The 12,428-nt window shown below is 42.4% G+C and overlaps 1 protein-coding gene across 12 annotated transcripts in view; it reads right to left on the minus strand.

Annotated features, from left to right (window-relative positions):
* MTSS1 (MTSS I-BAR domain containing 1) overlaps positions 1-12,428 on the minus strand; it is a 130,617-nt gene that overhangs the window by 14,387 nt on the left and 103,802 nt on the right. For 6 of the 12 annotated variants that reach the window (XM_063327517.1, XM_063327512.1, XM_063327511.1 and 3 more), the window contains 5 exons: positions 11,372-11,383; positions 5,792-5,949; positions 4,395-4,502; positions 3,409-3,506; positions 1,174-1,384 (listed from right to left, as the gene is read on the minus strand). In XM_063327517.1, the coding sequence (XP_063183587.1) occupies positions 1,174-1,384; positions 3,409-3,506; positions 4,395-4,502; positions 5,792-5,949; positions 11,372-11,383 (587 nt within the window). The remainder of the gene's footprint in view (positions 1-1,173; positions 1,385-3,408; positions 3,507-4,394; positions 4,503-5,791; positions 5,950-11,371; positions 11,384-12,428) is intronic. The other 6 variants (XM_063327521.1, XM_063327513.1, XM_063327516.1 and 3 more) reach the window with 2 other exon arrangements.

Genomic DNA, 12,428 nt, shown 5'->3' on the forward strand with positions numbered 1-12,428 from the left:
CGAGGATTAAAGTTATCTTTGCCTACAAAACTATCTACTCCCCAACAGATGAAAAAGTACTACACTTATTAAACTAAAGGACAATCTCTTCCAGTGACCTCAGGGTGTATTAAAAATCAGCGATACTCAACAACAGGATATTAAGTCCTCTTTGGTTTGTAACTAAGATTTACGACGGGATTTATAATGTGAGATGGCAGTTCAGCCTTGTTTAAAAAATATTGCAGTTGACATATGATTTATTAAAAAAACCCCAAAACAGAAAAAAGGATTCAGGTGCTGGAAGACACATGCCATGGAGGCATGCAAACCTCTGCCTGCAGGTGGCCAGCTAGTTTTTATAGGAATGGTGCCATGAACAAATAAAGCAGCAACTTCCTTCTGCAGACCAAAAAACGCTCTGGAAAAGTTTAACTTCTATTTACAGTGGAATCCTCTCAGTTTGACCGAGTTCCTGTGTGACTACGCAAACACTCATTTCTTATGAGTTCCATAATGAATTAAAAATAGCCTTCATTTTCATGCAGAAACCTTATTTCTGCAAGGTGCTCAGTTGAGAGTCTAAAAGAGCAAGCCTATCCACAGAAAGGGATGTCATAAAAATGGCAAAACCAATTTATATCATACTGCTAATGGCATTTTGAGTATTCCAGGCCCTTTGCAGGGGAGGAATAAAGGTGGTCTCCCTGCTGCCAAAGCCACCAGTATCAATACCAAGGCTGCCAGAAGGCTGCTCTGGCGCTGTTATTTGTCCATAAAACAGTAAACAGCCCAGATATTAACAACTTGCAGTCTGTGCAGGATATTAACTGCTAACCTCAGTGGGTAAGTGAGTATTTATTCCCTCCCGTAAGGTGGGACCTCTCGCCCTTTCTCATCTGTACATATCTAAAAGTTAGGCATCTAGGCTCCCTCCAGGGCCAGAGTGAAAACCAAATCCTTCGAGAGCGACTCATCCCTTTCTTCAGTGCCAACTGCAAAAGCAGCATAAATCACTCCAGCTAGAGGCCCAACTTTCAGACGGATGAAGTGCAGTGAGACAAACCTTACCCTCAGGGTTTAACCTGACTTCAAGGTCCCCCAAAACCACGCCAGAACCCTTTTTTGTGAAAAGTGAGCCAAGTTACAGAGTCCAGCTGACGCTCAGGTTTTTGTTCTCATGCTTGCACGTACCTGGTTAGGTGCTTCTGGTGGCATGGGGGATGGCGATTTGGACTGGAAAGCATCCTGGGACATGAATCCAGAATCATGGGAGGACACACTGGACAGCCTCATGGGTGCCTGCTGAGGCAGATTGGAGCTGCGATAGCGATAGTGTGAACTAGGTGAGTGCGAGTGCGAGCCACTGGACCGGGAATCACTACTGTTAACGCTGTTCAGACTGCTGTGAGAGACAAAAGGAACAAAGAAAGGAAAGGGGAGAGGGAAAGACACAAGGGCGGGGTGGGGAGAGACCCATATACAGTACAATTAACATTCCACATGTCTCTAGCAACAGGCAGCATAAACCGGAAAAGAAAAAATGTTGACAAATTAAATTTAAATATATATATATATATGCACATATATATCAGTAAAGAATCGTAAGCAGCTGCAGTATCCCTGACGACCAGAGAGAAAATGGCATTTTTACCCTGAATTTCACTGAAATGATCAAATTCTGCAACCCCTCAGAGTTCAAAGTGAGGTTAGGGACGAAGGGATGGCTACTTGCCCTCTCTAGCATTTACACCGCACTGGCACAAAACATCTGCTGACGCCGCTCTCCTACTCCTGACTTACGCCTTGTTGCTCTTGCACCGTGGCCCAAGTTTTCAACGGGCTGTCTAGCAGGGGGTCCAAAGGCATCGCAGTTCAGCTAAAAGTGTGCCTCTAGGCATGCCGTTGCAGGCAGTCAGCAGGCCAACGTGTCAGACTTTTGAGAGCATCACCAAACGCCCGTGCTTCAGAGCGCTTGGGACAAGTTTCGCTCACATGAAGGCTTTCTACCAGAAAAAAAAGCACGTGACGGCATATTGAGTGAAGTCAAGCCTCTGGGTGTGTAGCTTTAGTTAGTAAGAAAGATGATCAGAGAATTAAATATCCAGAATTAATACCCATGAAAAAAAAAAAAATTTGATTTTTCAAACAAAGAGATTGATTTTTAATCTCCGGCGTCCGTGAATGACAGCAACGACATGCCGGCTGCAATGCAGAAGCCTCTGAAGTTTCCTGCTGGGGTGGCTCAGCAGGACTGGCAGGATGCATCAGTCCCACGGCAGCTTCCTGCCCCCGCTGGCACAGCCCGCTGACGGGCTGCAGGCATTCCCTAAAGGATACACGGGCGAGGACGGCACCTCCCGCTCACAGATTCCAGGTAACACACAAGATGTACGAGTCAGCTTGGAGCAGGGGAAGAGGAGCTCTGCCTGATTTTCCCCATACATAACAGTCTGTTGCCATACAGGTTTTACCGCATGACAGATGAGGTTGATTAGGAACAGATGATGGATTTTGGGGTTTTTTTTTGCCATTTTCTTTTACAGCTTCAGGATATTGCATCTTTAAGCCTGTGCTCATTGCTCCAAATATGCATGTTTTCACACATATATATAAAAGTACTGAAGGGTTTTTTTATATATATCTGCATGCAGAGAACAAGTAGGTACATGGAAGAAGTCATGTTCACTTGCTCTGACATGCGATAGGTAACTTTGCTCAAACACAGGGAACCTGTAGTACGTTATTCATAAAGCAAACTAAAAGGTAATAATCTGAGAGCAGCTAGAAAGGTGTTGAGCAGAATACACAAAAGGATATCTTCCTTTTCAGTAAAAGGAAAGAGTAAATGTAGACACCAGGGTATGGGGGCAACATGCTAATAAACTGTTTTATGAGAGAAAACAGTTTTTACGGAGAAAGCATAGACAGAATCCAGTGTTTCAACATATTTCAGGACAGCATTAGACAGCATTAAACAGTCAAAAAAACTTGTATCAAAAAAGCATTTCCATCTACCAGACTGATAGGGCAATTGCCAAGGATGTTTTTCCTTTTCAAACAGTTTAACTTACTGACTAGTAACAGCTACTTAGAATAATCTAAAAAAGTCATCACATGAAAAACAGAAAAGGAAATTATGAATGAACAATCTCAGAGCTTAGATCAGTACAGTCTGCTCTTTGATCTGAAATGGATTCAAGAGAACTGAATCAAAAGCATCTTCAAGTTGTCTTGAGTTCAAAAGTTGTTCAGTCATGCCCATCCTTTTTAATATTCCCAGTCACACACTTAAACGGGTAAAGACCACGAGGGATTGATTTCATTAAGAGTCGTTATTTAAGTATGCATACAAATCCATACCACAGTCTGAACTTGCCTCCCTTTGCCCCCAAACAGGTTAAAATTAAGTATTACCAGTCTACTTACCTGCAAACACTAGATTTTCTGGACATTGTAGTACTGGGGGAGGATGGAGGAGTCTGATAAGACCAGCTGTAATCAGAACCTTTCAAATCTAAAATTACCTGATGAAAGATAATCAATAGCATCAAGGACGTGGAAATTTTTTTCCCTTATTAACAGAAAGCATCTGCTTGTTATACGACATTTGTCACCACTACAAGCTTTCAGTGCCAGTTGACCCAGTCCAGAATTACACTGTGTTTATTACACAGGAGAGTCAGCTTCATCCATGGCTTTCCAGGAACTACCATACTTCAACACTATCACAGAAGAAAAATCCAGATTTGAATTGAAAATCTTTAAAAAGATTAATTTTATCCATGCTGTAAGCTGTTTTGTTTTGTTTTGTTTTCCTTAAAAAAAAAACCTATTATAGCCTTAGAGTTTACAAACTGTCACATTTTAAAAAACTAATTGAAGATTCAATTTTCAACCTTCTAGGTCAATGATAAGGTGATTAACATATGACAAAGAAACTGAGTTCACACACCAGGCTTGGAGGAAAAGGTCCTATTTGGAGCCATTTAGTGATACACGTTTTCCTACGCATTTTAAGGACAGCATGGAAAAAAGTTCAAATGTTAAGACTCCATCAAGCCATCTAATCCCAGCAATCTTGCAACCACATAAAGACAGGGATGCTCAAACGTAGGGCAAGGAGACGACAATCATTCCTCAGGTACCCTCAGCAGAAACTGCGCATCTTCATATATTTCAAAGTGCTACTGCTACCACTTCACATTGGTCTCACCAAATACTTCAGGAGCGCTCATTGGTACTTCAAAATAAATTTTTTTGAATTGCTTATGTTAAAAATTACCTTGCTGCAGTGAAGCATATACAAAACATAACATTAAGCGACTAAACGCTAGTAGTCTATTTCTTATAACACAAAAGGAAAATCGGTACAAGCTACAAGTAAAAATGTTTTCCAGGTAACCAGAGCTAACCTGTTCACTTGAAGATGGCAATTTGTGTGGATCCATGGTGAGACTTTTCAGATCATCTGATATGGTTTGTAAATGGGTTATTTCTCCTAGCATTGATATTTCTTCTTCCTGAAAAAACAAAAGAGCAAGGCTAATCACAGCCTGGGCTTTAAAAATCAGACCCACAACACAACACACCACCACCTTCTTTTTGCTGATGACCGTGGGAATGCTCAGCGGAGCTGCCTTTTCTTTGTCCATTAAGCGATTACTGCTTATGAAAGAGGGCTGTAAATACTAATTTAGAGTTTTATAACTACTTTAACATTGCTCTAAGTTCTGAGGCCCAGAAATCCTTTTCTCTCATTGATGAGGTAAGTCTCGGCCTTCTTTTTGTGACATCTTCAGAAAAACAGCATCATTTTTGCTGCATTTGGAAAAGATTTAGCTCTTCTATGTACACTCACGAATGTGCCCTAAGGATTTTAACCTTCAACCTAAACAGGTGCTAAACTCGTACTTTTTGCTAGTTTTTAGCAACTTTGAGATAAAGGCATTACACAGGTATGAAGCATTACCGCATCTATGATTCATTCTGGCTTAAGCTACATCAACAGCTAACTCCGAGGATTCCTGCACCGTAAGTTACCATAGTAATCCCTCAGCTACCATGGTGATTCCATCCAGGTCCTCAGAGTCTGCAATTCACCTTCTCCTGCTCAGCCATCACCTCCCTACTTCCCTAACCATAGTTTTCTGTTGAGACTGACGCTCTTTGTAAACAAGCATTGGGAACATTTTCCCAGCGCGCTGGAGACCCTTCAGAAATGCAGCATGCTTGCACAAAGCCGCAAACGATTCGTCGTCGGGCATCAGACAACCTGAGATTATGAAAATACACTTAAACCTTTTCAATGAACTGAAAAAGCTGTCATGTAGGAGGAAAAGAGCTGCCACAAAACTGCATGGAAGCAGCCTGCAATCTGTCAGATAATGTCATTATATACACAGGGGAGGTCTTGAAACATTTATCAGTCCTAGCACTGGAGTAGGAGTAAGGAAGATTTATATTAAAATGTGATTTTAAGAAAAAAAGGCAGCAGGAAAAAAATGCATTAGCAATGTCTCAGGTCGGTAGGCATGGGGAACTCAAGCCCACTTAAAGTCTTTGTGCCCATTGTCTTCCCATTAGTCATCCTGAAAGCATTCAGTGTCTTTCATTTCTGAATTACTCCAAACGCCTACAAAGAGCGAGCCCAACTCTTGCCACTTGCTAGGCAGAGATGCAGGTTGAATTTTGGCTAGTTTCTATGGTTCTAGAGATTCATTCCTAAGACATAACAAGCTACTCTTTTTAGAGACTTTTGGCCACGTATGCAATTTGTGAATTGTACCGACTCAAAACAGAGAGCTCTTACTATCACAGGTCGCAGCATCGAGATGAAAGTACAGAATCGACCGCGCTCCTCGATCAGCGCTTTCCTGACAGCTTGCTTCTCGGTTTCTTCAAGCAGCAGGTACTTATCATTGACATCTTGTAAAGCACTATCCAACTGGGGCTGAATGTCACCCCGTCCTGTATGCAGGAAACAATCAAGAGTATATTTTGTCAAAACTGTGGATCTCCATAGCGGACAATCTTATTTTCAGCCAGCACTGCTGCCAGATTGTGCTTTTATAAGTCAAGTTTCAACCAGCGTTTTCCCTTAATTCAAATCAGTAAGGCTTCCCCCCCGCCCTTAAATCAAGCATTTCATAGCATTTTTTTTTCCTTTTGCTTAGAATAGAAATCCGTCTCAATTCAAAAAGTTTCAACAAGCCAAAGACAGCATTTTACAAAAGGACCTTCTCAAAGTGTAAGATGTACAAGTCCTTCCCATCATCCTTGCTGAAAATCAGTATCTTGCTAATTGGGAGGACACTAATCACTAACGCCAGGTATATTCCTCTTCCTTCCTACTTCTGTGCTTAGCAAGGTCCTAATGACAACTTTGTAGAGTCATTACAGGATTGAATGAATCTCCTATTATGAGATGATATTAGGAACATGTTACTGATCACTGGACCACTGGATTCAAGTACTCTACACAAGCAATGACTAAAACAGTTTTCTTTGTTCCAAAGTCCAAAAGAAAAAAAACAACACTATCAGCACCTCAAATGCATATTAATTTCCAGTATTTGTCTGTGGAAATAAAAAAAAAATCCAATGTTTTGCAATCAAAATCTTCTCTGTGTTAATTATAGTCAACTCGTAATACCAAAACTTTCTGTGACAGTTAAGCATCTTATTCTGCACCAACTGCTTACTCTGCATCATGTCAAAAATTTATTCCTCTAGGAATGAAGAGCTGCTGCTTAGCCATGGTATTACTGAGTCAATGATGTTGCAGTTGCAAGGTGTTTTCATGCAGCTTACACCATAAATATTCTAAAGAACCTCAGCTGTGTAAATTTGTCTCAAATCTCCCAGAAACACCATCACATGCAAATTAAGTATCCAGGTACATATTCACGCCACTGTAGCTAAATACCAGGACGACAATATTGAAAAATGGTAGGTGAGTTACAAGCAGTTACCCCAAAATCAGTTTTTATGGACAATAACTTTTCTGCATGGAGGATTTAAAGCTACAAGCAAGAGGAAGAAAAAAGTCTCTTGATGTGTGTAGTACAATCAAGATCAGAATTACAAAGGAAAACCTTTGCCTTATTATCATATGTATTTCTTCAATACTCCAGAGCAAGGTGAAGTCCTCAGCTCCCCTGCACTAATACACAGCCAGAGCTGCAGGAAGGAGAGCAGCGATGGAAGCAAAGAGAATCACGCCGGCTTCGCGGCATTTCAGACTGGATATATCCAAATCTCCTCTGTACAGAGTTAGACACAGTCCAGATAAAACTGCACAGACACCCACAAGCAGAGCTCTGCAATGGATCCTCGAAGAATCATGTGTCGTCCAACATCGACACAGCCACCGTCAAGGCCACCTGGGTACCAAACTGCCAGCAGGAACCCCCAGTGTCTGACCCTCCAGATGAGGCTGGATCATAATGTGCTCATAAAACTGTTTTGGAAGTAAGTAACTTCAAAAATAACTGACGGTGAAGTTACAGTCACCTGCTTCTTCTCAAAATTAGCATCTGCCAGAAACAAGCAATAGAAGAGTTCTGGATAACTCCCTGAAGGTCCTGTGCCTTCTCCTCTGCCATCCTTAGGAGACAAACTGGGCCCTTCTGCTTGAAGACCATGCTGTACATTTAAGGCCCTTCCCCATACTCTACTTTGCTATCAGATGCAGTGATTAAACATTTTATACTTCTCTGGAATGTCTTTCAAATTCCTGAAACCGAGAGCTGCATTATTTCTCATACCCCTTACGTTGAGTGCTCTGGAAATTACAGCAGGTGAAACAACCTCACATTTGTTTAAACCCAGACGCTGGCTCACTAGTGTGGACGTACCAAATACAAAATGTATTAGTTGCGAACTAAGTCACACACTCATTAGCTCAGCTCTGGAGAACTGCTGTAAATGTTCAGCTGCTCCACCGTATGATCATGCACTTAAAACAGTAAATCCTTGTTAAATGCATGCGCCTACGCAGCGAGAAGACACACACTTAGAAAGCAACTGGACTCCATTGATAAAGTGGGTTCAATTACAGTGAATTTTGGTAATTTATGCAGACCTCAGAGAGCAGGATGTCTTGGACCACACCAACAGAGCACCCACAACATGGGGTAGAAATAAACCTTGTTTACACCTGTGTAACTTACTCAATTCAACGAAGTCGTCAGGATAATGTTCAAGCTGTGTATTTTAACCCTTTGGCGAAAGCACGTGTGAAAACTGCATCGCTCTCCAACATCCTCTGTACCTCTACGAAGTTTCCATTTTATTCCCTAAATTGAGTCAGGACATTAAGGAAGTCCTTAATGCCCAGGGAAGTTGTGGCTGCCCCATCCCTGGAAGTGTTCAAGGCCAGGCTGGATGGGGCTTTGAGCAGCCTGGTCTAGTGGGAGGTGTCCCTGCCCATGGCAGGGGGTTGGAACTAGATGATCTTTAAGGTCCCTTCCAACCCGAACCATCCTATGATTCTATGAGTAACAGACACACCATCTCCTCACTGCCACCTTCACCTTGGGCACCTACGTAGTCAGTGAAAACACACAAGCTGTCCTGGGTGTAATTCAGAGCAGGAAACAAGCTTAGCTGAATCACTGAGATGAGGGTCTGAAGTCAGACGTTTACACGGCATGAATACAGCTCTCTCTCCCGATGTCTCCTCGCAACTCTTCTTTTAGGAGCAGGAAAGCTTTATTAACGTCCTTTGAAAGCTCCATAATGCAGACATCAATCTAGTGAGTCTTTTGAAATCCGGCATAACTCTTCCTACTCCCTGAATCGCCAGCTGCCTCCCACAGCACTCAGACAGCTCAGCACTTTGTGGGACAAGATCTCTGCCCAATTTAACCGTTTTCCTGCGTTAAGCAGAGCAGAACACAGCCTCTCGAGAGCAATCCTACACCCGGAGAACACCGAGGATGTGACAGCCAACTGCTGATCACCTCTGCTCCTCACCCACCTTGGGTCTCCGCTAGTTTGGATCCACTGCTTATCTCAGAAGGGACATCGGCCACTGGAGAGCAATGCAGCTCTCCCCTTTGAATTACGAGGGGAAGGTCACTTGTCTATGGCATGCCTGACAACTGATTGCATTTTTTCTGCTGTGGACATGAGGCACACTTTCATAAGGAATATCAGCAATTGATTATTCTCTCCAGCCCACATTCTCTGGCCTTTAGGTTACCCATTCGGAAACATTTCCAAGCCAACACAACTATCATAATGACAGACAATCATTCCAGAGCAGTCTCATCGTGGAGCAGCTGTAGAAGTGCACCTGGAAGGATATTCCTACCCCAGCTGCCAACAGGTTTGAATGACCCACCAAAGCAATCACCATTAGAAATGGTGAAAAGCATCAAATGTAGTCACAGGTCTCTGGTCTGGAACCAGGCAGACATGAACATGATGTGGGGATGGCTCTGCAGAGCACATCTGGTTGCACTCAGGAGAACAAATCAACAATCTGAAAACCAAGGAGAAATTCAAATCCAGTCTTTCTCAAAGTGGAGCCCTGGTGTTGCAGAGAGGAGCAAAAATGGAGGAGTAGAAGTTGTAGAGTGACTTCAGCAGCGCCATGCTCCAACAGCCCTGGGACTTGCGCCTTGACACAGGCAAGTAACAGCTAATGAACTGCAGAGAGCTGAACTGCTTCTCATCAATATTAACACGAATCCACCACTACTGCAAGGACAGTCTTAATATGTTACCTTCAGAGCAGGTGCTTCACATCATTATCATGCCATTCAAGAGCTTTAAAGGACAAACATGCATTAAAGCCTCAGTTTTAGTGCTCTGTTTGAATCACAGCTGAAAGCCTCATGCAGCTTCTTAAAAAAACATTGTTTGAAAAGAACTTTAGTAGAGGAAACGTATTAGGGAGAAGAAAAAAGGCAAATCTAATTTTCAACCCAATTTCATGCCTATATATTATAAGACAACTGAAACTAGCAAAGCCATCAGCAACAGCGAAAGAGAATGATGCTCCCAATGCAACTCTGCCTGCTGAAGTTAATGCTGCTATTGACAAAGAAACGCAGAGAATATTGGTGAAATTATTGTTTTCCACATTCTCACTTAAAGAGTGTTCCCTCACATTTTTTCCAGGTGTCTGCACAGAATCTGAATATTCAGGACGGACACTTTATAGTGACAGAATGTATACTGTATGAGACAATGCTGAATACACCTCTACCCATATGAACCAACGCAGGCTCCAAGTCATTCATTCCCAAATCACCTTCTTCACAAGAGCATACCTGCTTCAGCTGCCAGGATGAACAACCCCTTTAAGTCCTGCACAGTGAAGCCAACAAAATAAACCACTATGGATCTAGGCTGAGAACAGAAGAATTCTGCCTCCGTTTACAGAAAGGTGGAAAACCTCATTGCTGGGGTTAACATCAGCTGACCCCTTCAGCAACCAAATCTGCGTCTTTCTGGTGGCTACTGGAGATCTGAATCAGCTGCTAATGTTCAAAAATACTAAGCTGTCCCTTAAAAGAAAAGTTCCCAGTTACCAAAGGAAGCTTCCAGATTGAATTACAAACAAGGAAAAACACACAGTGTGGTTTCAAAAGAGGGGACAAGCAGCATGCACCACAGTGCCCAGCTCCAGGTGTCCAGCCAAGGCACCTGGGGTAAGAGTCTCCCCATCCCATCAATCCAGGCTTCTCCAAAGGGCAACACCTACATCATTACGCCTACAAGTGGAGGTATGATTATTTCCCCCAAATTCAGAAACACCGCCTTTCATTCCCAGAAAGATCTTAAGGCAGCTACTTTAAATTTGCAGTACAACTGAAACAGCACTCCAATTTAAACAGATTTGAGATGTGAACAGGCAGCAAAAGAGGAGACAACTGTGACGCTGATTTCCACCCCTTCCCCAGCATGAAGTTAAATATAGTGATTTCTTATCTATCGGTTAAGAAAGGTGCATGCGATTTTCAGAAAAAAGGGAGACTTGGATCACAGGTTTACAAACAACACTAAGGACTTTAAGCTCTAGACTTTAAAAGTCATATTAACGATAAGATGTTAAATTATTTGAACATCACCTCGATGACATGTCTATTCCATTTAACTTCTCTCCCAACTGTGACATGATTTATCAGTCCATGTTAATCCCTTTCTAAAATAAACCAGAGGTTCATCTACAATACTGATTTTCTTCTTTTGCAGTGTTCCAATTAGATGCCAAAAGAAAAATAAATCAAAAGATGGTTTGTTCATTAAGATTAGGCGATATTTTAGTTCCATTAGAAATTAAAGTCTAGGCAGTTAGTGGAGACCAGACACCATAAAGAGGCCACAGCAAGGGCTACAATAAACCAGCCACCAGGGTTACAGCATGGCACAGACTTACCCAGAGCCTCAGCTGTCAGGCAGGTGCGCATGGTGAGAAATGGCAGGACACAAAATTGACACAGAAAGGAAAATAAAAAAAGTCAAACTGGTATTCCAGCATTCCTAGAGTTTAGACATTATCATCAGTGCCAAGACAAGAGAGCGAGCAGTTTGGACTAGACTATTTTGGCTTCTTCCGTTGCTGATAAAGACAAACGCGTTAGCTTCGCTTCCTGATAGGCTGTTGCAAACGAAACTCCCGGTTATTTACCATACAGTTTTATTTTAAGAGACTTAAACCAGTTTAGGAACTCTTGTTTAGCTTGCAGATTCTTAGGTGAGAACGTGTTAACCCGCGCTTCACAGTTAAGTGCACAACACAGACATCTGTCAAACTCTGGTCAAGCTGGTTGAAGTGGCACAAAGCTCATCCCCTCGCAGGGAAGAGGGAGCTCGGGAACTTGCAGAACTCCAGGCGGGTGCTGCGTTAGTAACCACAGCGCTTTTTGATGTTCTCTACTGCAATTACTGCAACAGATTGTTAATTAAATGAAAAACTAATTGCTGATGCAATGTGGAAGAACATCAAAAAGATTAACCATGATATGTATATTTTAATTAAAAAACTTTATATATAAGGTTATATATAAAGTTTATATACGAAGTTTTGCAATAAACCTGGCTTGCTGTCAAAAAGCGGGGAACTATCAAGAGGCATTCAAAACTCAAGGAATGAAAGTAAATCAAAGAAGTATCTCTGGTCACTTGTTTTGCAACGTGTCTTCATTGAATTTTTATAAAGTGGAGCTTACAGTATAAGCTTGCGGGGGGAAAAAAAAGAAAAAAAAAAAACCCGCACACCATGGCCTCATCCACACAGGATTTCTTCCCTGCAACAGATAAGGAGAATTTTCTCATTAGCCTCCCTCCTCCTGAGCCGTATCGCACTGACTCCAGAGCGAGCTCTGGCTCTCGCTTCAGTCACCGTGCCACACTTGACCAATTTAGAGGAACGAGGCCGTCTCCTAGCAGAGGCAGGGGGTGGCCGGGGGTCCTCCCTCCCCAGCCTGCCGCTC

Source organism: Chroicocephalus ridibundus, chromosome 2 (assembly GCF_963924245.1).
Source record: "Chroicocephalus ridibundus chromosome 2, bChrRid1.1, whole genome shotgun sequence".
Taxonomy (NCBI): Eukaryota; Metazoa; Chordata; class Aves; order Charadriiformes; family Laridae; genus Chroicocephalus; species Chroicocephalus ridibundus.